Below are 27175 nucleotides of genomic sequence, written 5' to 3'. Positions count from 1 at the left end.
AGGATTTTGAGGAACCTTATTCAGATCAGCCTCCTAAACCGAAGGCTGTAAAGTAGGATAAATCAAAAAACAAATGCAAGTAGGCAACAGATTCTAATGGCACTTGAATGTCTTTAAGTACGGATCTCATTTCCAAAATTCTAATATTGCCACTTGTAAATATTTAAACAAAGTTTCAAAACACTGTCAACTAGGGGGCCTCCTGAAATATGGCCATAGGCAGTACCTATATTTTAAACTTGCTCTTTCTTATAGCAACTGTGTGCATACATGAGCACATACTACCTATACATGAAGTAGTATTCTCAAAATTTTTATCTTGGTTTGATTTCTGTCCAGGGAAATCATAAACTAATTAAAATCTCACTCAAGCTTCCCAAGCTCCATGGTTGATCCAGCCTCCCTGCCACAAATTGTTTCATTGCAAAGCTCCATTTCTTCCATTTTATCTCAGCCCGGAATTATGGCTGCTACCAGCTGGAAATACTGTTGAATATGGAAGGCCTATATTATATCTTAGAAGTTGCAATGGGAGTAATGATATTTATTCATTTGAATAAAAGTAGTTACTCAGAGTAAATATGTATTCCTAACATTCACGCTCTAATGAGTTTTTAAAGTTTTACGGCCAATATTATTAGCAATGGGACAAGCTGATATGTACCTCCTAATAAGATAGAGAATGGTACAGCATCACTTCTCTGATATTGTCAAAAACGTATAACTTAAACACAGTCATGAGGAAACATCATTTTTCCATAAAACCAAAACACAAAATCAGACATACAGATTTCAGAAAATTCATATTTGCCTGGCTTTTGGGGCACAAGAAATTCAGTCATGTTTCTCCCATGAACAGTATGTCAGCTTATTGCTAATCACAATATAATGTATACATTTATATATAAATAAATATAATACATAATACATTTATATATAATGTATACAGTTAATGTATACATTTGTGTATAATCTATATCATACAATATATTAATTCTTTTCACTTTGATATATGATCACATATGGTTTTGGTATTTTAGGCTGCATAATGCACATAAAATATTCGTCTGAAAGGCTGAAGATTTTTCTCATGATCCCATGTATTGGAACCAGCAGAAATATGTAGAGGGATTTATCCCTCTGACCATCTCAATCTCTCCGCATTATCATAATGTTCTACTAATGTACCTTCCAATATAAACGCTCTGCAGAGATGTACCATGCTTACCTTCACCAAGAAGCTCTGAATCTCTTTCACTACAAAATAGCTTTAAAGCCATTTAAAAAAAATCTGAACCATCTTCTTCATTTTAGTCCAAAGTTTCTATGTGAAAAGTTGCATGATATTTACAGGCCTGAAGAAGGTCTGCTTAGGTGATCAAGCATACTTAACCATGCTCACCGTGTGGTACTCTACTGTCACATTTAATATTTGCACATTTAATAATACCACATGACACAGATATTTATAAATGTGTACATTAAAAACTTAGCAATCAATAGTGATGCACGGTTCATGAGAGAGACATGGAATGAGATGCTTGTGCTTTTAAAAGCCAGGATTCTGAATCTGAATTTCTGAAATCTGTACCTTTGATTTTGTGCTTTGGTTTTCCAGCACAAATGCAAACAATAGCAGTAACAACAACCCTATAGCATGGATAACACAGGCATTTGAAAGACAACATAAAATTATGGTCCCCCCCCCCCAATCCACAAAATAGAAATAATCTTCAGACACACAGAGAACGGAACATTGAACACAAATGCAGAACTTCCCTGCAGAAATATGGGCCCATGGAAAATGATGCCAAGGAGTAGTGATAACAGAGTCCTGCGTGCTGATGACACTTCTCCACACTGGCTTCTAAGAGAAATAGTAGATTTTTATGAGAGCACAGTATACTCAAAATCCCTGCCATGCTTGATTTGTATGCAAGATAGCAATCAATAACCCATAATAAAATCCATTCCTAGGCATGAGCCTATCCTTGTACAAAGAACTGTAACCAGTTAGGGATCCCTGGATGGCTCAGCGGTTTAGTGCCTGCCTTCGGCATGGTCCTGGAGTCCTGGGATCGAGTCCCACGTCAGGCTCCCTGCGTGGAGCCTGCTTCTCCCTCTGCCTGTGTCTCTGCATCTCTCTCTGTGTCTCTCATGAATAAGTAAATAAACCCTTTAAAAAAAAAAAAAACTGTAACCAGTTAGATGGAGTACTAAGGTAAATGGGCCTTCAGAATCAAACCCGAGTTGAAGCCACGCAAAAGGCCAGAAACTGCTCAGTAGGCACCGAGTCGGCCTGGCAAGCATGGCTCCTTTAAGACAGATTCCTCTAGGCATTCACTTATTCTCAGATGTGACATTTAAGGCATAGAGCAAACTAAAACAACTTGAGGAAAAGAAAGAAAGAGAGAGAGAAAGAAAAAGGAAGAAAGAATGAAAGAAAGAAAAAGAAAGAAAGAAAGAAAGAAAGAAAGAAAGAAAGAAAGAAAGAAAGAAAGAAAGAAAGAAAAAGAGAAAGAAAGGGGAAGAAAGGGAGAAAGCAAAAAGCAAGCTCACAGGAATTGATTGGAGATACAGTCAACTTACTTGGATTATCTGACTCAAAAAAAGATCATTTAGAAATGATTTACAAGGGACTCACTCAGAAATAGCAGCAACAGACATATTTCAGACCATAAATCAGTGGAACATGAAAACTGAAGAAAAATCCATAAAGGTTAATGCACTTTGGAGTGCATTTGCCTCTTAATTCATAGGAGTAAGTCATCGGCACATCGGGAAGAGGCTCCCCCAACACTGTGTAATTGTTCATGCTGAGTGTAACTACTATCTGTGCCTTTTGTATATAAAGATTTTCTGGGTAAAAGTGCAAAATAAGCTCATCATTGCTGAGCCCAATCATGTCCTCAGCCCATACCCCTAGGAGACAATTTGCTGAACTAATGAAATAAAAAGGGATTTGGGTGCTCTTATTTGTAATGAGTAAAATTCATGCCTAGCACTAGAGGGAAAAAAAGAGGTAAAAATCATTAAGTAAAGGGAGAAAAGAATATTATCTACAAAATTTGAACTCTGCAAGCTTGTAAACAAATATAACTTAAAAAAAAATCTTACCACGAGTATACTGCAAGTGATTTGTACCTGCATTTAAGTGTTCCCTCCAGACTGAAAAGCACTTTAGGTAAAATGAAGTAAGCTTCTTTAAAATGACAGCTGTTTAAATTTTTTAAGCATATAATTTGAAAATTGAAGCAATCCAAACTCTAACCCTTAATATCAAGCAATCTTCTTTTTTAATGAAAAAAAAAAGGCAAATAAATAAATAAGGGCCACTGATTTAAAACTCCAAGGCAAAATGATAACCCTGCTTTTCCAATAGACCTGGAATTCTTTTTTTTTTTTTTAATTCCTTCCACTTATTTATAGTTAAGAAACCTCTCTCTCTCTCTCTCTCTCTCTCTTTTTATTTTTTACAAAAGATAAGGCTGTTTGAAAAATTTTCAAGAAAAATAGCAACTTATTACAAAATGTCTACCATGTCATCTGGGAGCTTACATTGTAATGTTTAAACATTTTATATTTTAGGGGTTCTGCGTCAGTTTGGCCTTAGATATTCTAATGCAAGACACAGGGAGCTGGCCAATCTTCTACCTGTTGCTGTCAGGAGCAGCTCTATTAAGAATTGCTTACATCTGGGCAGCCCGGGTGGCTCAGCCCAGGGTGTGATCCTGAAGACCCGGGATCGAGTCCCACATCAGGTTCCCTGCATGGAGCCTGCTTCTCCCTCTGTGTCTCTGCCTCTCTCTCTCTGTGTCTCTCATGAATAAATAAATAAATTTTTTAAAAAATTCAGCCTTACCATGTCCTGATTGAAGAGCTTTATATGGATTCTTTTATGTAATTCTCACAATAACTCGATGAGGTCTGCACTATTGCTGTCTGCATTTTATGTACAATGAAACCGAGCAAGTGAAAAAATATTATTAGTTGATAGTTACATTGTGCTTATAATATGCCCAAAATGTTTGAAGCAACCACCCCATGCTTTGCTTCACTTTTTCCTTAAAACACACCAAAGAATACTTTTATAAATGCTATTTGGAAGAAGAAATGAAGGCATAGAAAGATTAAGTACCTTTCCAAGGTACTTACAGCTACTAAGCAATGGAGCAAAGATTTGAACTTGGGTGGTTTGGCTAGACTTCACCACCACTCTAGACAGTGGACTCTTCTAACAGTGCTGCCTCCCAAATGTTCACCCTTAGGGGTAGGACTCGGAAGGGGGCTGGTAGGAGGAGGACAATCAACATTAGTCCATGTGAAAAGCCCTAGAGTTTGCTGACACAGTGGAAGCTTGCATGGAATGAGAGAACTTTCACATTGCTAAATACAAATATCTGGATATACATACCGGAGACTGCATTATTTCTCTCAGGATACAGTAAGTTTTATTTCCAGCCCTGACTTCTTCCCCTAAGACCCTGATCTGTATTTGTAATCTGTTAGCTATTTCAACTGGATGTCCTTTTGACAATTCAAATTATCTCAAAAATGGAAGTCTTCATAGCTGCCCTCCCACTATTATTACTTCATTTCTCTCCCTCTACGTTCTCTATTTTTGTACCATCCTTGTTCCAGTTACCAGGGCTCAAACACAATCATTTTTCACTTCTTCCTCTCTTATCTTCAGCCTTGCTGCTCATGAAAGTAGCTTCCAGACTTAGAGGCATTCTCTTCATGCGTCCTCTTAGTTCATGCATTTATTCATGGGTTCATTTCTTCATTCATTTAAGCAAGCACTTGTGGAGTGCCTACCTTATGCCATGTACTGGTCCAGGTTCTGGAGCATCCATGGTGAGAGAATCATGCCCCAGGGACTATCACTGACAGCTATGATAGGAATGGCGCCACTTCAACTCGCTTCGTGCCAGTGCCTGGACGGACATTCCCGTTTCCATTTGTTAACATCCAGCACCATAATCCAGGCTTTTATTAAATCAGATGACGTAGGGGTGCCTGAGTGACTCAGTGGTTGGGCATCTGCCTTTGGCTCAGGGTATGATCCTGGGGTCCTGGGGTTGAGTCCTGTATTGGGCTCCCTGTGAGGAGCCTGCTTCTATCTCTGCCTATGTCTCTGCCTCTCTCTGTGTGTCTCTCATGAATAAATACATAAAATCTTAAAACAAAAATCAGATGATGTAGATGGATGGACAGAACTTAATATAAGGTGATATCTTTTCCAGGCCTTCCTAAAACAATTTCCCAGTTGCCGTTTCTCCTAATTCTTATGTTACACCTATATAGTAGGGGGGTTTTACCCTTATTTTACAAATGGGGAAAGTGAAGCTCAAAATGGTCAACTAATTCAGACCCCAAGGCATTACCGAGCAAAGAATTGGCATAACAAAGTTTGGACCAGGTCTCCTGAATTCTAAAGCCTGAGCTTAAAAAAAAAAAAATTACTGGAATTGATTTTCTTAATCTTTTGTGAGAACAACAGTAGTATATGAGCATTGCAGATAATTATGGGGAAAAAAGAGAATAAGCAAAAACAAGAAAATAAAAAGTTCATATTTCCACCATTCAAAAAAAAAAAAAAAGCAAACAAAACCATATAACAACTTTAGTCTCTTCCTCCTCCAATTTCTCTAATGTATAGTTGTTATATTAGTCTCACCAAGGCACAGATTAAGTAATTGCAGCTTCCTCAGGGCATCCTATGTGCTCTTGCCTCCAGGTCTTTGCACCTGCCAGTGCACCTGCTAGGATACTCCCCTCCAGACCCTTTCCCCAGCAGTCCCTGGTCCTTCAGCCACTAGCTTACATACAACTTCTTCCAGGAGGCCTTGTCCTGTGAGTCTAGGTGGAATGCTCTTTGCACTTTGCGCCCATAATACTGTGGAGTCCACAGAATATTCCTGTTGACGTGTCTGTATTCCCTGCTAGTTTCTAGACATCTTGAGGATAGGGAATGTGTCTTTTTTATTGTAGTCAGCGTTTGGTACCCAGCAGGTATCAAGAGATAAGTCTAGTATATTCTCACTGCTACTCACCAACAAATTTGGCTTTCTGTGTACTCCTTGCATTAAAAAAAAAAAAAAATCCCATGCCTTTTCTCATCATGTCTATATGGTCTACTTCTAGTGTATCCATTTTCCAAACTGTGGTATATAAGCTAGAGTAGAGGCTTGAGAAGCTCCCATTTTCACTACAGCCTTCCTTCAAGGGCCAATTCAAAGCTCGTTCACTCATAAAGTTTTCCTGAATCTCTTTATTTATTATTTTTGTAATAATAATTACGCCCAGTGTGGGGCTTGAACTCACAATCCTGAGATTCAGAGTCACATGCTCTACCAACTGAACCAACCAGGTCCTCCCCAGCCTCTGATCTCTTTCAGCTACTTTACCAATTTGAAATAGTTTACTTCATTCCATACCGCTAGTGCCTTTCTCCCTATTTATTTTCTCTCTCCTATTAGAATTAAGCTCCTTCAGAGTACAAATGTGCTTTAGGACATCTTTGAATCATACGTGAACCACTTAACACTGTCAAGTACTGTGGACACAGTTAATGTTTTAAGAAATGGTAATATTATGTTTCTATTACTACTTACTTAGGCTTGTCTTGAAAGGCTAATGCTTTTTCCCCCCCACTAAGATTTTATTTATTTTGAGAGAGAGAGAGAGAGCACGTGCACGTGAGAGCGCGAGCAAGTAGGGGGAGGGGCAGAGGGCAAGGAAGAGAGACATTCTCAAGCAAGACTCAACGCTGAGCCTGGAATCCAAAGCAGGGCTGGATTCCACGACTCTGACATCAAGACCTTAGCTGAAATCAAGAGTCTGATCCTTAACCAACTGAGCCACCCAGGTGTCCCTAAAGGCCAGTGCTTCTTAAAAGGATTACAGTGCATAGATTATTATAAGGTTATGTGTTGGGGAATAAATATGGCTGGCCAAAAAAAGGTGAAAAAAAAAACCCCAAAAGAATAGAGACAAAGTGAAAGAAAAAAAAAAAAGATTGTGAAGATAAATGATGTACACATCATGTTAAACTGTCATTTTTAAAGGCATTTTAAGGCAAACCGTTGGCAAATCAACACCTGCTCACAGTCCTGGTAACATGGAATTTAGTGTATCTGGCCTAATTTAGCGCATACTGCTTGGACATAAATGACCAAAGTCAGAGACTGAAATTTCATGTGTCAAAAACACAAAATGTGAGCCTGCTGGGATACAATTACACTCTAAGTTTGCTAGGAGAGACAGGCTGGCCACTTGGTTCTCTCCTTCACTGTTTCTGAAAAGGATGATTTCATTACATTTAATAAATGAATGCTTTGGAAAACTCAGTTTGAATTATCTCTAATGAGCCTATTTGGCAGCTAAGCTTGTTCCTGAACTTAGCTTATGATGATTTCTTATCCCACTCTTGTGTTTATTATCACTTGATTAACTGCCACCCTGAATGCAAAGTGCTCTAAGAAAATGTACCTGGAAAATAGAGAATGATCCCCTAGTCAACGATTTGGATATCCATGAGTTATAGACACCTCTTGTTCCCTAAGCTTTTTTACTTTTATCTGCTTTGTTCATGTATTTGATTATTTCAAATATGGTCTTCTCATTGGTTCCTTTCTCTGCATCCACACTTTCCCAGACCGGCATCTATAATGATCTTGCAACAGTATAGAAATTATTATCCATAATGGCTCAAAGTCTTCCTCAAATTTACCTCCTACAGAGATCTTTCCTATTTGGAAGAGGTCTTCTGCTTTCTGGAGTCTCCTCTTGGCCATCTATTGTCCTATCACACTCATGAGGGGGTTTCAACATCACACAATGGGTTGTTAACACTGATTGCTTTTAAGCCATCTCAGCTGACATTCTATTATGGTCCTACTTTCCTTTCTAGGGCCTCAGACTCATGTCCTTCTTTATAGTTAATTTCATAAATAGGTCCACTTACAAGATAGGATTTAAAGACTATAATTCCTACCACTCTGTTTCATTCAAGTTTTTATATCCTCTGCAAGGCTAAATCAGTATTAAAAATTCTGCTAACAGGGCAGCCTGGGTGGCTCAGCGGTTTAGCACCGCCTTCAGCCCAGGGCCTGATCCTGGAGACTCGGGATCACGTCCCACGTCGGGCTCCCTGCATGGAGTCTGCTTCTCCCTCTGCCTGTGTCTCTGCCTCTGTCTCTCATGAATAAATAAATAAAATCTTTAAAAAAAAAATTCTGCTAACAAATCCGAGCAGCAGAAAAGTATATAGATAATTACATTTGTACATGGAATAATACAGAAAAAAATAGTCTCCTGTCTAGCTGATTACCTGTAGGGAAATATCCATCAATCACACAGGCATTCAAATGATGAATACACAACAATTCCAAAGAAAAACTAGACCTTATTGAAGAATTTTGATTACAACATGACTGATATTCCTCTGGATTCTGTTGACGACAAATACCTAAAACACAAAGAAGACCAAACAACTGTCCACCAGTCAGTGTCTGCAATCCAGTTACTCTGCTCAGTGAGTTTACACTCTTGCTGACTGTTGCTACTAATTAATTATAGCTGAATATGCACAAGATAGGAAAAGCCTATGGAAGTACTTCAAACATAAAAAAAGAAAAATCCAATGCAATCCTGGTTTCACCTGAGAAGTGTTTCCTATTTTCAAAACAATGGGTAAAAAAAGGTAAGGAATATATGCTCCATCACAGCACACATCGGAAGTACATCTTAAGGAAAAAACACTATTTCAAAAAACTATTTGGTCTTGTAAAACCTACGAAAAAATGTCTCGCTCATCAGACTGATGGCTAGTTTTTTCTGACAGTTTATTTTCAATATGGTAGTATACATAAAATTGTCCATTTTTATGAGGTCAACAATGAAAAGTTATGGCCACAGGCATGAGAGCCACAGGCACAAGAGTTAGTTTTGTATTTAGCAACTATATATTCAGGTTGTTACTATGTACCTTCATACTTATTAATATCTTTAAATGTTTTTATATCATTTTCCCCATATGCATATTTTGTTTGATTACACCTCTTGCACAGGAGGTATTTGTTGATAAAATCCTTAAAAAAGTGTGTGTGGGGGGGGGGGGATGACACTTGGGTGGCTCAGCGGTTGAGCATTTGCCTTTGGCTCAGGTTGTGATACTGGGGTCCCAGGACTGAGTCCAACATTGGGGTCCCCTTGAGGAGCCTGCTTCTCCCTCTGCCTATGTCTCTGCCTCTTTCTGTGTCTCTCATGAATAAATAAATAAAATCTAAGAAAAAAAAAAAAGAAAGAAATTCAGAAGAAAGCAAAATAAATGGTCACAGATACAATGATCACAGAAAATTTCCCAATGTGCTCATTTCCAAAGATGGAAAGGCCTATTTTTCATAACTAAGTTTTAGATATTTTGGTTAAAAAACATCGGGAAAGTCCAATGCATATGACCGTGTTGGAAAAATGAGGAGGCAAAAATGCATGCATGAAAAACAGTGACATGACATCCCCTCCTTACTGGTGCATCTGCTTCTACAAGAAGGATCACAGGGTGTGTTAAGACATGACACCAATGTCACACAGGCCTAGGCAGCTGAGAGGGATCTGGAATTTTCTAAGACTCAAGCAGAACATTGGGCCAAGCACAAAATCCACCTCTTTTGCCTCTAGTTTGACATTCTACTCTTCAATGACAAAAGTGAAAGAATAATTAGACTATGTGGGTTTCTCTTTAACCTGGTTGGCCATTTCTTCTAACAGCACAATTACCCTGCTAATGAGATTACACTTGGTTTAACTAGAGGATTATTTCACAGCAAAACCCTGCTGACTCCTGTTCCCAGAGGCCCCATTTTCCTATAGATGCGCCCATCTAAATTCGTTTGTCTTCATGAAAGCCAGACGTAAAAGCTAGGCCTGCACAGTTGTGAAAACACAAGGGCTTTTGTTTATATTGAAAAAAAGCCTCATTTAGTTCATCTGAATCTCTCTAATACCCAGTGAAATATTTATTAATGAGTATCAGCACTGCAAACCAGAAAGTCTTATTTGCATTAATTTAAACCATAAATAGTTGAAGGTAGATTTCATTCCTGAAGTCATGGATTCAGGAAAAAAAAAAAACCTGAATTGTGGGTTGAATTAAAGGAGACCATTAGCAAAGTAAAATGTATGAGACATTGAGGGTGGTAGATATTTTTCCCACCCTTGGGCTACATGGATCATTTCTCAATATATAATTTATTACCCTGCTTCTAGTCACTTCAGTGGAGGTGACAGGATGGGGCAGTGATTTTTTTTTTCTAATTTCTGTCTGTTAGGGTTGTAGAGAATATATCTGTGCTAATCATCAGGTTGGACCAAAAATTAGTTGAGTACATCTGGGTATCCATTCATTCACTCACCCAACAAACCTTTAGTGTGCTAACTGTACGTCAGGCACCACTAGATGATAAGACTAAAAAACAGACAAAACATACTGCTTGCTCTTAAAGGGTACTTGGGCTAAAGTAATGCTGGATCCAAACCACAATCCACACTCTCTTAGTTAGTGGTCATGAAATAACATTAGAAAATTGCAATCAGCATCGAGAGACAGGGAGGTAGACAGGGACCGAATAGGATAGAACTATCAGATGTATTGCATATATTAGTGGCAAAGATTTATTTGTGTAATTGTTATATGTATGTATATGTATGTGTGTGTGTATATATACATGTATATATATGTCTGTGTGTATGTATGTATCTATTTGATTTTTAAAAAATATATACATGCAGAATGTGCTAGATCATGGTATCAAATATAATTTTTACTGAGAAAAGAATATGCAAGTGACGGATCCTAAAAGAAAAGAATTAAACTCTAGACAGGCTGACAGCACTAATGGGATAGACTGTTTGGTAATTTGTTTACAAACCTTATCCGGCGACATGACTTCAATTCTTTGAGGGTAGGATACTGGTCAGCTGTGTCAGTGTCTCCCCGCCACCCCATTCCTAGCATGGTACACTGGTGGAAGTGCAATGTAAGTCTCCTTGCATAAAGTGGGAAATTGAGGCAGCTTTGAAATTGGTCATAATGTAAACCAGCTACCTGAGGGCTATGTTTCACTGAGCACATGTGAGAAAAATATATATCCACTTCCTGCTGGCCAGTGTTTATGGTCCTTTTTTTTTTTTTTTTTTTTTATTTATTTATTTTTTATTGGTGTTCAATTTACTAACATACAGAATAACACCCAGTGCCCGTCACCCATTCACTCCCACCCCCCGCCCTCCTCCCCTTCTACCACCCCTAGTTCGTTTCCCAGAGTTAGCAGTCTTTACGTTCTGTTTATGGTCCTTTTATACTTTCATCTTCTCTATCCATGACAATTCGAGCTAACTTCACTTGTGCAAGCTCTAAGCAACGCAAATTCCAAGTCTCTACCTTTAAGAAGTATGGAGAAACTACAATGAATATTGCTGCTAAGACAAATCGTGCCTCTTATTGGCTGGGTATACGCTGGTGTAGGGGGAGGGAAGTAGGCCTGCTGATTATTCATAAAGAACGAATATAACACACTCAAGCAACAAGAGAACATCAGCATGAGGAGGCGCTAGTAAATAATGCCTAGCTCACAGCTAACAAGAAGAAAATCACTGCCAAATACAGTCCATGCTTCTCATCTCAGTGCTCCCTTTGGAAACAAGCACAGGAGTAAACAGCATGGTTAAGAAAGTGATAATGCATGAAAAGTCACCCTGGCCCCACATGCCAAGTCCTCCTCCTCTTCCCTCACTGTGTGACGGTATCTGGTGCATATCTGCCACGCAGGTCGTGGCTCTTGGCCAATTGTCAGGCAGCAATTCTTGTTTTCATCTGAAGAAAGATGGGCTTGATCAACTTTGACCACAAGGCCAAGCCATGCTATTTCCCAAGGTAATTTATGTAAGTTTCACTACTGGAAAGGAACAAAAGCCTATGATGCTCTTAGAATTTGTGTATCTTGCTCTCTGACTACTCATGCTTGCCACTTCATAGTGCTGTTATCAGGGAACAGAAGACACCTGCCTGTTAGGTCTCTACTCTGGGAAAGTTTAATCAGATGTCAATATTGTTCAGTTATTTGGGTCACCTTAAATCTGGAAAGCAAGGATCAGAGGATGTTGGTGAAATGTTTTCATGAACAAACTTGTTTTGAGTATTGTTCCAGGTCTGTCAGAACTTTGGAAACAAAAGATAGAAACCTGTACCATCAGCGGATTGAAAAATTCAGGGCAGGAATATTATTTCATACTATGATTACTACTTAATACTGTCTTATGAGGAAAATAAAAGGGATGTTATTAAAACAGATCAACACAACTTTTATTCTTGGAGTGGTGACTTTTTTGTTCATGGCATCAAAAAGACAATCAAAGGGATTCTTTCAGGTCTTGTGAGGCAGCAGGAAGAGTCCCCTCCTCTTGGGTCAATTCCCTAGGAGGAGGGGCTGTCATGAAAATGCAGAAGGAATGGTAATCACTGGAAACTGGGTCATGGAAGGATATATTTATGTTCAGATGTCCAAGCTATGTATCTAAATTCGATTTTAAGAGAACCCCAAAGGGACAAAAACAAAATAACAATGATCATAATGTGGCAAATTTGTCTTCAGAATGAGTCCCTTTCATATCCATTACTTAATTTAATGCCACCACCATCTTCCTAGTGCTGCACTGGGACTGTTACCTGGGGAGGTAATGTGTTTGTAAATTTAGAGAGGGCGGAAAGAATATAGGATGCATGGACGGATGATAAAGCACATTGCAAAAAGCTATAGCTAGCCAATTCACCAATCGATTTCTTGATACTTAATCTGTTCCTTTGGATGTGCATTATTCCCTTTAAATTACTTTAATGAGATCAAGAGAGGTGAAAAGTCAATAGAATCATCTCCAAATAATCCCATCTCTATGACTGGTCTAAACCCTCTTCTAGATTAATCTGTCTCTGGACTGGTCTTTTCCATTCCCACCTGTCACTTCACCACCAGATTCATCTACAGCAAACATCTCTTCTGGAGTGATAATTCCATTTCTCAAAAACCTACAATGGCTTCTAATTTCATCACATGAATCTAAAATTCCCTTTCCCATGATTTGGCCCCATTACTTTTCCATACCTCTGAAGGATGCTCATTTGGCTTCTTGTATCATAAGAATGCAAAATTATTCCTGCCCTGGACCATTCCGTTCGGTTTTTCCACTTTTTCAGAACATACCTCATTTCGGCGAAGTTTCAGAACGCCCATATTTTATATATGTATATATGAAATCAGTGATTCATGGGCTGAGAGAGAGAGGGCAACATAAATACAGCAAGGCATCCAGCCTGCCGTTCTACTTGACGAGAATGTGTCCCATGGTAAGCAGGCCAGGGAGAGAGATGCAGATCCAAGTCCCTCCATCAGACTCACCTCCTGGCTACCCTTTGTGGTGTCAGCATCTGGTTACTCTGAGTGGGACTATGTAACCCGGTACTTTAAAATATGTATTTAGTGCAATATAATGCCTATTATTCACAGGGCAAATACTTCTTTTAAAATATACCTAGGGAGGAAAACTTGAGGGAAAATGTAGCTGCACTGTATTCACCACAATGAGAGAAGGTGGCTCACTTCCCACTTGCTAAGTGATTTTCACAGGTAGTCCCAATGATACTCAGTTTTCACCTTAGGTACAGGAGTAGGTTCTAACACCCATACATGATCAGAACTCTATAATACAGCCTACTGAAATTCCACCTGTCTTTGAAAAGCTTGGCTTCCAGCCTCTTGTCCCTAGCCCACTTTAGCCTCCCTACCTTTCCTCGCTTTCATAGTCCACGGAACACAATTATGTGTTTCTACCTTCTCTTTCACTGTCCTCTGTTATTTCTCATGGTATCATTTCTGCCAACCAAATTTTCATTTCTCTGAGTACAGAGCCTGTGCCTTTTTTTCTTTTTAAGATTTTATTTACTTATTCATTAGAGACACAGACAGAGAGAGAGAGAGAGGAGAGAGAGAGAGAGAGGCAGAGACAGGCAGAGGGAAAAGCAGGACCCATGCAGGGAGCCAATGTGGGACTTGATCCCAGGTCTCCAGGATCAGGCCCTGGGCTGAAGGCGGCGCTAAACCACCAAGCCACCCGGGCTGCCCGAACCTGTGCTTTTATTATGATTTTTCTATTTCCCATGGTTCCTAGCACAATGGGCCACTCAAATTTTAAGAGCTCCTCAACGTGATCTTCTGGACAATGTGGCATATGGAAGAGGAGACACGGTCTCTCTCAGGTTAGAAAGTCCTGGGTTGGAATCTCCGGGATCTCAGATACTGAACTATAGGATTTTGCTGACCCCCAGGCCTGTAATCTCCAAAACAGGGCTAATACTTCCCTTCGAGGGTTACTGTAAGGTTGGCAGTGATGTTGGTCCTACACTAATGCCTTCTATTCACCTGATGTCTATAAGCCAAGTGCCAGGAATATGGTAGCACTCATTATGTGGTAGTGACACTCCTAACAAGCAATTCATTTGTTCACTTATTTGCAAATGGGCCAACCAAATAAATGACAGAGTGTCCGTATAATAATTGTTCTGTCACAGCCAAGTCTCTTTCAGTAGGAAATCCATTGGAAATTTTCACACCCCACTTTACAACAATGGAGGTCTGCAGAGCTCACCTGGAGCTTATTAGCAATATCTTAGGTCTGCGTATCATTCGGAATTTCCAACAGCCATTCAAACGCATTGTTGGACTTTCCCAACTGGCAAATAAGAAATGCTGGGGACCATTCTCAGGCAAAGGAACCTGGTGATGCTGACAGAAATACATCAATTGTGCCCTGGGTCTCTGGGTGTGCCAGTGCCCCGGCCTGGGCTGCTCTTGCTCCAGTCATGCAACTCATCCTATCCCTTCCACCAGGTCTCTGCACACATGTATGCGATCCCATCCATCTTCCGAAGATGTTTGAGGAGGCCCTGACAATGAAAATAGCTCTCCAATCATTATCTCCTTTCATTGCTTCTTCCTCTTTGTAGAACTTATAACCTAGCGCCATATTTACTAGCTTGTTTTCCACATTTAAGCCCATGAGGGCCAGGCCATAAGCTGGCTCACAGCTGTACACCTAGAACTCACAAAAGTGCCTAACATGTGGCAGGGGCTCTAGAGATACTTGTTGAATAAACGTGAACTTGGTGGATCCCTGTCAGCTTCTCTCTGTGGACTCCAAGGATTGGAAACTCCAGGAGGTTACAATCTTCACTGAACCAATTAGTAATAAATGGAAGTAATGTCTGTCTTTACAACTTTTACCCCATCGCCTTCATCCCAGGTCACATTTAACCCATTCAAGGCACCCCCTGACTTCCAGGGATGCCAAGCAGTGACACTGGAATTAGTGAAAGGAAAAAAAAAAAAGTGCTTATGCAACACAGCCTCAGACCTTGTCCCATTCCTTTGATGCCTCATTAAGACTATCATTTAATGATCGCACCTGAAAAATAAGAAACAGGTATGAGTCTAATGATATTACTTGGGTAGAATAGCTTAAATTATTTTTTGAATTATCACCAGTAGCACATTCTTGCCTGTTCAAATCCTGCAGCTCTCAATCTGGCCCCCTGTAAAAAGTAACATATGCTCATAATAAATCTTTAAAATGGCTCTATTAATAGAGTGGCTGCAGTGACAGTTTTATAAATGGGCCCCATCTTTATGCAAACTGTGTTTTATTAGATTGCATTATAATGATTTGTAATAAGAATACAGAGATGGATTCCGAGAGAAGTAACTCCAAACGTTCCTAAGCCGGTCAGGGGTTTCAGAGCCCATGAATTCTGTGTGGCAGACTGTGCATTCCGGGAACAACAGACATCATCAGATTAGTTTTTGCTACAGTTGTACGCTTCTCCGCCTGCTTTTTCCAATCAGATAATAACAGTCTAATAACTGGCTTTGTGTCTGTCAATCCAATTACTTCCTATTTGGGATGTGCTGACACTCCATTAAATCGGCAGACAGATGGCAGAGTCTTTCATTACCCTCCGACTGAATAATTAGCTTCCTGGGCACATAACTAAAGAAGGAGTCCATCTATAAAGTCAGGTGTCTTCCAAATAGAACCAAAGACACAGATCACTAAAAATAATCTTGTTAGCCTAATGTTATGTCAATGCCATGCTTGTAATAGGCAAAGCCATCTAGTTATCCTTCCGTCAACTCAGAAGCCTTTCCAGGCAGTCTTATTCAGGAGGAGTGGCCCTCGGGCTTCATTTGCACAGGTCCTCTCCCCCATAAATCTGATTGGTAGCTGCTCCAGGAAAAACACAATCTGGGAACCAAATCATGTCTCCTTGGGGAAGTGAAACTGTTCTTTCATCTGACCTGACCTCACTGAGAAATTAAAGGCACACAACACTCACAAAAATAAACTGCCTGTAGAGAAGGTTACATAGCATTTAACCAGAAACTTGTAAGACTAGAGGACTAGATGCCTACAATAAATTAAAACACAATCATAAGAATCTTAATGAAGTTATCTTACAACTGTACTGTTAAGGAAAGAGAATTTAAGAGACGGCACCATCGTGTCTTCCGTATTTCCTGCTCTATTTACCATGATGATGTGCCTTTAACAGGTGTTCCATTGACTCTCTGCGCATCAACTTGGAAATGCTTTTACAGAAGTTTTTAATATCATGATGCCAATTGTTAAAGGAAGAAACTGTGATATAGTTGGTGAAATCTGTGCCCCCAAGTGTAATGAGAGTTTACTTCTAAGAAACCACATGGGTGACAAGAGATCCTTTTCTATTTCTCTGCCCCACTTGAGCAGCTTTGTCATAAATGTCTCAACATCATGGCTCAACTGTAGTAAGAGATTTGGCATTTCATGCTTTCAATCAGCTAGAATCTCAGATGAAAAGGTTAATTAATATGGAGACAGCATGGAGCCACAAAACGAATATGGCCTGAGAAGGCAAAGACCTAGATTCCAACCTGGCTGCCCGTGGGCCTCAGTTTACTAACTAGATGGACTTCACAGATTGTTTGGTTACAGCCCTCACATTTCATGATTTACTATGGGGTGCTGGCATAAAAAACAAAATGAAACAAAACAAATGGGGCCCATTAACCATTGTTCTCTCTTTTCTAAGTGTCTTTGTTCCTTATTTATTGAGGGTACAAGTTATAATTCAACCCTAGTTATATGTGAACTTGGTTGTTTAAAACTTGATTCTTTTGACTGCACAGTCTCTTGATTCAACAATTAAAGCACTCGCAGGGAGTAGCTGCTTTGAAAACCAGAGTGATTAACTGGGAGATGCTCAGTCAATGGAGCCAGAGAATGCTGCTCCAGGTGAAGAACAAGTGATCAGTGGCAGTGGTCTGGGGCACATTCAGGCTTATTACCCACCGCCTGGACAGCTTCCAAGGAAACTGATATAATAATGAAGGGAACTCTTGGGCCAAAAGAATGGAAACTTGAATGACTCTCAGGTGCGATGAGAAGAGATGGGGTAGCCCAGTAACTGAAGTTCAAAATCGGAAAAACTTGATTTAATTTTGAGATTTTACAATCACTAAAAATTAAGGAAGAATTCCAAAGCAGAAGAGGTAGGCTCTATTACCAGGCTTGCTAAGGAGACCAGGCAGTAGCTGTGCCACTAGCACAGATGACAAGGTGCTAGGCTGCCAGTGGCTTTTTGACTTAAAATGGGAGGAAGACACACAGTCCATGACTTGTCTGGATGGCAAGATGAAAATACTGCTCTAATTACTGACGTCATCTGAACGTGCATGATGTTGGATTTCTACAGACTCATTATTCCAACAAAGAGCCCACACATTAGAGGCCCTCAAGAATAAGTCAAAGTCAATTACAGACACTGGAAAACAGAAAGAAAAAAAAAAAAAAACCACTCAGTAGCCAAGGGTGGGCCAGATAACGAGAAGAAACTGGTTTCCCATGCTCAAGGACCTCAAATCTAATTTCTCAACCAGTCTCCTGCTAGATCAGGAGAGCCAAGAGAGGCAACTATGTATAAAATGCAAAGGGGAGATTTTCACAGTAGTTAGGAGGGCTGAGCTGTACAAATCCTCTTGCAGTTGGGTGTTTGCAACTCCCCGTTCAAGAGTTATCTAACGTACCTGAGAAATCCAGGGATGATCACTCGAGTACTACTGCCTCTGTTAGAGTCTCTTTAAATCACTAGAATTAAAATAATCAATGAAGATGGTGAAAGGGGGGAGCAGGCTTCCCCCTCAAGCTCCTCTTTAAGGATTTCCAAGCCCCTCTTTCATGAAACACCTTCATTTGTCAATTGAACGTGTTGTGGTTGCTTTCCTAGTTATTGAAGTATTTTCACAGGTCAAGAAGATTAAGGGTGGGATAAGTTGGGGGGGGGGGAATGCCTCCAAAAAGGAAAATGAATGTCCACCTTCTCCTTTCTTACACTGGCACTGCTGATGCTCCAAAGTCAACAAGAACACACAAAATCCATTCACACCACCTGAAGTTGAGTTCCTTATGGTACCTCCTCTTGAAGAACTAAAAATGCATACTATTTGTAGACACTTTTTTTCAGGACATCAAAATTGTCTCAGTTTTTACAGTTCCATTTCCATTTCGGAATAAAAATGCATATTCTACAATAGCTCCATTTACGGCTTCATCATAGCACACTAATTTAGAATTTTGTTCCTGTGAACAATTTTCTTCTACAGCATTTTTTTATCATTTTCCATATTTTTAAAAAATGAAAATGCCTTAGTTGTAAATAATCACTTTCAATGGACAATGCGGAAAGTATCTTTTGGGGGGTTTTTAAACGACGAAATATTATGGGCTGTTTAATTCTGATCTGAGTGGAAGCAAATGTGAAAGTGCTCAAGAGAACATCCCAAACCATAAGAGAAACAAAAGGAACAGCAACGCAGTCCCTAAACCAGTGTCCTCATCCTGGGCTCCATGAATCACTCAATTCTATGCGTACACCTCCATGGGTCTGCGCATCCCAGGATTTCTCACGGTCCCCGGGTGTCATCGGATCCTCAAAGGTAGTGATACACCCTCCACCCCCACAAAATACCCTAAACCACACAAATTTCCCTAAATAACATCTGCACGTGAAAAAACAATGTGCACTTCAGTTTCTGTGCATCATACATAATAAAAGTAAGGAGGCAACTATAGAGGCTAAGTTTTATGTGGAGCCACAGATGTTTGATTTTTAAAGCTCAGAATAAAGCTCTTTATTTCACAAAGATTAAAAATATACAGAAACATGATCTGTTTTAGATAATAAAGTTTGTAGTAGGAACACCGAACCAATAGCTCTAGATCCTAATCCATATCCTGCCACTGCCCTGTTGCTCAGGCTGGAGCAAGCTAATTAACTTCTCTGGCCCCTAGTTCAGAACTGTTGAAAGCAGTTTACACATCTAGAACTTACTTTACTAATTTGCTCTCACTGAGATTTTGTTTTGAAATGTTTTTACTAACCCGACTACATTTCTTAAAGAATCAATTTCTCCTTTTAAAAATCAGTTCAAGTTTATGTAACTGCCAAGAGAACATCTAGTCATTTCTTCTTCCTATTTGTCCAACTAGCAAACCAATAAATATTAAGTCCCTAGCCATTTGTGAGGCTATATCCAGGGAGCCAAAAAGCATGACTGAATTAGGCAGACCCAGCCCGACAGTGGGTTCTATATCTTGACCTGATAGAACTCCAGCCAGAATACAAATAAACCTATTTGTAATTTTGTGACCAGATCATATGTGCATCCATACTCTCCAGTCTACCAAAAACTAATTGTGAAGCTTATCACCAACTTCACAAATTCTAGGAAGTGGGAATCCTGGACTATCAGCTGCTAAATGAGATCAGCTGTTATATTTCTTCTAGTTCGAAAACAGGATCTCACCTCTCCAAGTGGAGAAGACGGATCCACAGTTCAATACAAGTCCCTGATACCCAGCCCTAATAAAAATACTTCAATGATTACAACACTCCCACAACTCCCCAATCTACATGTCTTCTTTCACTAAAACCTAATTATGTCTATAACTAAAGTAGATATTTATACTGATAATTCAATTTCTGTAATGTACCTCTTCCTCCATGCTTCAGAGAGTTGAGTTTAAATGCCTTTTTTGATTACTAATTATTTTCTAAGTGAGTTTAATGCTTGTGAAAGCTATTGGGACCATACGCCTGAGGATGAATGTTCTGTCTGACAAGCAGGTTCCACAAAGCCCTCAGTGGTGTACGACGTGAACCTCTACCCGCAAATCTCACTCTAGAAAGGCTTGTTCTGTGAAGCTGAAGAATGTTTCAGTTGTGAGATCTTCCCTTCTGCTACTGGCAAGTTGTAAATGTTAAAGAAAAGGATAACCTAGCTGCAGTAATAGCAGATGCATTATATGAAGAACGTGCCTAACCATTTATTTCAGGTGGAATGTGTGTTGCCACTTGTGAAATAAAAATTATGTGGAATAGGGCTAATATGTGAACTTGTGATGAAAGCGAATAGCTTCCGTGTATTTTCTACCAGTCATGTTTAAGTTCTTTTGCTTTGGTGCAATTTGAAGTTTTGCAGTTATCCCCCTCATAGTTCCAGGAAATTGAGTCATGGTTTTGAATCATTTGCCTCAGCCCACTCAGTGCTTAGCAACATGTAAGTGCCCCCAGTGGGGTGGGCAAAGACTCATTAGCAGCTTAAAGCTTTAGGACTATTAAGCAGTCGCAGGTAAAGACATCTCTCAGATTTTTCCAGTGAAAATCAATTCATCAAATTCCTTTCCTTGTCTACATTCTATTGCATGCTCTGCTGCTCCTAAAAAAGCTGGTCTCTCTTCCAGCTGGGGTGATTGCAGTTCACTCAGCAACCACTGATTCATTGACCATACTGTGGACTGTAAAGTAGGCTGACTGTCATTTCCACTGGGAAGATCAGGTTGTGTTGGTTATGTGCTCATTATTTACCAGGCTGGAGGCAGCTTCTTACTCCCTTAGGAGTTGCCTAACATCAGTGGCGTCAGGTTTGTTACATGAGAATCATATATTTCTTCTAATTATGTGGTCAAGGGGCTGGCGATCTTGCTCTCCAGGAAAAAAATGGCAAGTCCTTGGACATTTTACACTAGGTGATCAATACAATGGCTACACCTAAGAGGAAGAGTTAGGAACTAAATCAGTATAATATGGCTGGGATGGTTAAAATACACAACGAACACACAGTCATTCACTATGTTAAACAACAGTGTGTTCTTAGAGAATGAAATGTAAAGGACAAAGTCTTTTTCTGTCATCCCTCACCATCGACAACGCAGTAACATTTTGCCTTTGAAATAAAGAAGACTTAGACTGATTAGCAAACCTGCAATTGTTATAATGGTACCACAGTCTTATAAGCAGCCCAAATAACTAAGGTATGGAGTTTCACAATTTGACCAAAGCTATATATCTAGGTCAGCACTAGGCCTAGAACCTACGACTTACAAATTCCATTTTGATCTTATTTCCAGTACACTTCATTGTTTTATCATCAAATGGTAATCTTATATCGTTAGTGTAGTAGACTATAAAATTACATTAGAAAGCTTCCTGGAAGTTACCAATTGAATAAGTTAAGTGCGGCCAAAGGAAGTAAGTGCCAGTGTGTGTGTGGGGGGGGGTGGGGGAGGGTGGTGGTGAAGAGGCACAGAACTGAATAAAGGGGCAGCAAAATACAAGGTAGCACAAAATGGAGAGTTCCTGTATAGCCTTGAGTCAGAGGAAAATTCTTAAGTTTTCCAGAACTTTTCGGATACAGAATTTCCTTCCTTCCTTCCTTCCTCCCTTCTTATATTCTAGCTTCATTAAGATATGATTCACATACAATTCACCCATCGAAAGTGATTTTTAGTGCAGTCACTGAGTTGTGTAGCCATCACCATGATCCACTTTAGGACATTTTCATCACCCCTCAAAAGAAACTTTATACCCATTAGCAGTGACTCCATTTCCCCCACAACTCCATCCCACCTTTGACCCTAGGGCACCAATAATCTATTTGCTACTTCTACACATTTGTCAGTTCTGATCTTTTTCATATAGATGGAATCATATAATAGGTGGCCTTCGTGACTGGCTTCTTTCATTCAGTGTAACATGTTCAGGGTTCATCATGTTATGGCATGTACGTGTGCTTTGTCCCCTTTTATGGAAGAGTAACAAGTCACTGCATGGATTTACCACATTTTATTTATCCATTCATCAGCTGGCAGATGACCTTTCCTTTTGAAATGCTAAAATCCCTCCTCAGGTCTCTTCCTTAACTTACAATCCACTGCTATTACTACTTTTATTTTTCATTCACAATCACTGATAGAGTAGTGTTTTTTTTCCTCTGAGGAAACCAACATCATCCAAATATGAATGGAAAACCAGCTTAAAGATAACTGAAAGGTCATGGATTAGTAGGAATGATAATCACATTCATGTAAACCGTTAGTGAATACTAAAAGAAAGCAGCGTGGATCTTAGGAACCAGGTGATGTGTTACATAGGAAGACACAGGCTACAACAGCATCACCACAGTGTAGTGACTCAGCAGAGATGGTGGCTTTCCTTGTGCCTTCCTTGTGACTTCTCAGTACTTCACTAGAATAAGGCAATGCCACTGCCAGAGTTAACCACCTGCCAGTTCCATGTCTTACACATCTCTGAACCTCCCCAAAAGCCTAGAATAGCAGGTGGCTGAACTACAGTTAACAAATACTTATTAAATAATCATATATTCCAGCTTCAGGGTTCCCTGTCCTCGCACTGGGATCTCACAGCAGACTTTGTAAGGGACCAGCAATTTGAGGTCATTGCTGAGTATGAATATATTTAATTTTTGGAATTGTACTTAAAATGAGTGAATTGGTTAATACTGAATAAACATCTTAACACAACTGCTAATCAGTTTACAGGAATTTGTTGAGGATCCACTGCGTGGAAGGCCCTGCTCTAGACACTGGTGACCTAACAGACAAAGCTGCTTAAAATGTGGCTTATGTTCTAGTTAGGGGAGACGGACATGAAACAGACATGTATCCAGCAGTGACAGATGCTATGAAGCAAAATAAGGGAGACTGGGAAATGGCAAGTGCAGAATGGTTGGTCTTCAGAAGGAAAAGAAAAAGCCAGGAAAAAGCCTCTGGAGAAGGTGACATTTGACCAAAGACCAGAATAAAGTCAAGAGTGATATGGATTTTTGGAGCAACAGTGTTCCAACATGGGGGAACAGCAACTGTGAAGTTCCTGAGGAAGAATAAAATTTTAGCATTCAAAAAACTTCCATGAAGCTAGTGTGGGTGAAGCAGGAGGGTGGGGAGAGCAATGAGAGACAACACCTGATAAATCACTAGGGGGCGGGGTGGGGAGCAGGTCATGAAAATTTTATATACCATGGTAAAGAATCTGAATTTACCCTGATTGTCATGATCTACTCTGTGTTTTAATGGAATCACTTGGACTGCCATGTGGACAACAGAGTAAATGACTAAAGCAGTAAGAGCTTCAGAGAAAAGTCTACATCAACAGTGCCAATGAGAGATTATGGTGGCCTGGGCCAGGGCGGGAGCAGTGTGGATGGTGCCAAGTAGTTAGATTCTCTATACAAGTCTGAAGGAGGCACACACAAGATTTGTCAAAGACCTATCATGTGCACGGTATAAAAAAAAGAGGTGGCAAGCATGACATGGAGAGTTTTGGTCTGAGCAAACAGATGCATTGACTGAGATGAACAAGACAACAGGAAGAACAGGTTTTAAAAGAAATCAAGAGTTTTCTTTTGGACAAATTTAGAGGAAGACGCTAATTAGACAGCTAAATGGAGAGATCAACTGAGCAGTTGGATAGATGAGTCTAGAGCTGAGAGGAGAGATTGGCAGTACAGATAAAAATTTTGAAAATATTAGTGCACAGTTGGTACTTCAAAGTCATAAGATCAGGAAGTGCATCTCCTAGAAAAGAAGAGGGGTCTAAAGATTGAATCCTAAATCTCTTAATTTAGAAATAGAAAAGACAAGGAGATGCCAGCAAAGGAGAAGCCACAGCAGCAGGGTGAATCAACCAAGAACTTAGTAATTCTAGTGTTCTGAATATATATGAACTTTATTCCCTTTCCTCTTGGCAATTCCCTAGAAAATATCGCGTAATGGTTAAGAAGATGAGCGTTAGGAAGGAGTATCTAGGTTATGTTCCTACTACCTGCCTGGAACAAGGTGTTAACCTCCATGAGCCTGTCGGTTTATCTATAAAACAATACCACTTTCATGTGGAGAGATTAAATGACACAACCCATAGAAAGTGCTGCTCAATGTGGTATATGACAGAAAATGCTCAATAAATGTTACTTATCATCACGGTTATTCAGGAATCCTTCCTCTTTTCTGTCTAAAGTACTTTCTGTCTATACTGGATCATTTAGGATTATTTACAACCCTGAAGTATAATAGTAACTACGTCCGTATTTGTATCTTATGTTATCAACTCGAGTGGAATTTCTTCTCTGTCTGCCTGATGTGTAGAAGGGGAAATTTAAATTTAACTTAATAGGTTGCATACTGTATGTTCCCTGAAGATGCAGAAGCCCAAGTGTTCTGAGAGCCAGGACAATGACTTTATCACTGCTGGAGCTCAGGCAGCCTTCTGTTGGATTTTTGGGAGGCAGGGAAAGGAAGTGGCAAACTGCTGAATAAAGGTCAGCAAAATATAAAATAACACAGAGTGTAGACCTTCTATGTGGTCTTAAGCCTTTTCTAGACCTAGGGTTCCAAACTTCTCAGGTACTAAATACACTTTGAAAACTTTCACTGCATTTCTAGAATGTGCTCATCTAGAAAGCTTTCTGATATCTTTTTGATGAACTAAAAGGAAGCCCCTGGGACCTTACCAACATGGACACTTTTTGGATGGCCTACCCAGTCTCCTCAGAAAGAATCCATAAAGAAAGAAGGGTTTTTTGGCTGCATGGCCCTGTCTTTGCACTACTTGGCCAAAGTGGGAGCCCTGGTCATGTAATAGGAGCATTACAGAATATTCACAGATTCTTCCTGCTGACGTTCCCAGAGCTGCCCTGGTTTCGTTCCTTCCAAAGGTCTGGATTCTTGAGACACTCTATTATCTTTCCAAATTTTCCTTTTGTGTGTATGTGTGTACTGGTTTCTTTTACTTACAGAAAACCCCAAACCAACCAACCAAAAAAAAACTTCTTCACTGATTTATCTAGCATATTGGACAGAATCTGAGCTTTGAAGCAGACTTTTTTTTTTTTTTAAGTGTTTCTAAAATAAAACCAAGAACACAGAACACAGGCCTGTTTTTTTCCTCTGTCTCTTCCTCGGCCTCTTGGTTTGGTGCCTGGAGAAACTGGCATTCTCAGGTGCTGGGCATGGGAGGAGCCAGCTAGTTTTGAGAAAGTAAATACACGCCTAGGGAAGAAGGAAGGAAATAAATGGGGTAGCTTTTGCTCAAGTCACCTGGGTTCCTCCCTCTGCTACCATTCTACCCTACTATTACTCAGTAAACAAGAGACCAAAGTCCTCAACCATGATACAATGTCCTAAACCAGATACACAGGGGAAGGAATAAAATCTAGTGGGAAAATATCATTTCTGTAGAAGGGCCGAAGAAAACAGTTTATGAAAAAGCTAAGACTTGATCAAGTGCTGGCATTGTTTTTTGTATCTCACAACAGATCACCAGAAAAAAGTATGAGCTGGTTTTAAGTCACAACACTCTGACACCCAGTGCATAAATATTTTCCACACCCACAACCAATTCTCCGAAACTCTCATCACCAATGAGATGTCCAATGACTCGATTCAGTTCTGATACTAACTACCTGGAGGGTTAGCATGAGACACTACAAGTCAAAGACTGCGGCCCACAAGACTGCCTCCACTTCAAACACCAGCCATGAGCCCTGGGGCTCTCTGACATCTGACTGACTAGCTATAAATCAGGGTTCCCACAACTTCATCCTCAGGTTTGATCATCTGCTAGGATAAGCTCACAAAACTCAGGGAAAATAGTTAGCTTAAGATCACCAGCTTGTTATAAAGAAACAAAGAAACAGCCAAATGAAGGGTACATCGAGTGAGGGCCAGAAAGGTCCCAGGCACAGGAGCTTCTGTTCCAGTGGAGTCCAGGTAATCACTTTTCTGACAGGTGGATGCCTTCGCCAATCTGGAGAGGCTCTTGGATCCTGCTGTGCAGGGGGTTTTATGGAAGTCTCATTATGTAGGCATGACTGATTATATCACTGGCCATGGGTGATTGATTAAATTCATTTCCAGTGTCTCTCCCCTCCTAGGAGTCTGGGGGGTGGGGGGCCGGTAGTGAAAGTTCCAATCTCTACTCCTGCCTTGGTCTTTCTGGTGACCAGCCCCCACCCTGAAGCTACCCAGGGGTACCCAGTCACTAGTCATCTCATTAGTCACTCTATCACTCCACAGGTTCCAAGTGTTTTAGGAGCTGTGTGGCAGGAAACAGGGACAAAGGTCCAAATAAATATTTCCTATTGTACTGCAACAAGTAATAATACTTTAATTCTAAAAATTGTGTTCTTACCCAAGGAGGCACAGACATCACAGTCTTAAGGTATCACTTCCATAGTGGTGGTACTTTGGGGCTGGTCAATAAAGGTTCTTTCCATGGATCCCCTTTTGTTATAAGCAGCGAGATGGCAGACGGCTAACTAGGTCTGGAAATAGGGTAACTGGTGATTTAATTTAGAGAAGTTAGTTGCTCCTGTGGGAACTAAACTCATGGCATTGGGCTCAGTGAATCTGTGCTCCAATTAACAACGATACACTATTCCAGGGTCATGGAGTAGCTGCTAGCTGCCTGGGTTAGCACAGTGGTTCAGAGGAAAAACCAGCAGCTCAGCAGTTAACCGCATTTGGGAAAGAAAAAAAGAAACATTTAAAAAAAAATGCCTTCTTTTTTTAAAAGTTAGCCTGATTGCAGCTGTGATTCTTGAACAGCTTGTTCTGAACCACATGGCCTTACCAGCCTCCCAATCTTCCCACTATGTTCCATGCTCAACTGGCTTTCAACAGCTTTCCCGAAGCAACTCTTCAGCATACTAAACTTGGGATTCTTTAACAC

At 40.1% G+C, this 27175-nt stretch overlaps 1 protein-coding gene and 1 non-coding gene across 5 annotated transcripts in view; both read right to left on the bottom strand.

The window, feature by feature from the left end:
* The window catches only part of EXOC4 (exocyst complex component 4), a 746933-nt gene that overhangs the window by 227820 nt on the left and 491938 nt on the right, over positions 1 to 27175 (bottom strand). Inside the window, exon 11 of one of the 4 annotated variants that reach the window (XM_072784621.1) lies at positions 1005 to 1867. The exons of the other annotated variants lie outside the window; for them this stretch is intronic. Coding sequence (XP_072640722.1) covers positions 1693 to 1867 — 175 coding nt within the window. The 3' untranslated portion in view covers positions 1005 to 1692. Of the gene's footprint in view, positions 1 to 1004; positions 1868 to 27175 lie in introns of those variants that run through there. 4 annotated transcript variants of the gene reach the window in all.
* On the bottom strand, positions 6303 to 6375 carry TRNAQ-CUG (transfer RNA glutamine (anticodon CUG)). The gene has a single exon. It is a non-coding gene; the product is annotated as a tRNA-Gln (tRNA).

Source organism: Canis lupus, chromosome 18, assembly GCF_048164855.1.
Source record: "Canis lupus baileyi chromosome 18, mCanLup2.hap1, whole genome shotgun sequence".
Classification (NCBI taxonomy): Eukaryota; Metazoa; Chordata; class Mammalia; order Carnivora; family Canidae; genus Canis; species Canis lupus.
The sequence above is the reverse complement of the archived record's forward strand: the minus strand, read 5'-3'. Positions and strand labels throughout refer to the sequence as shown.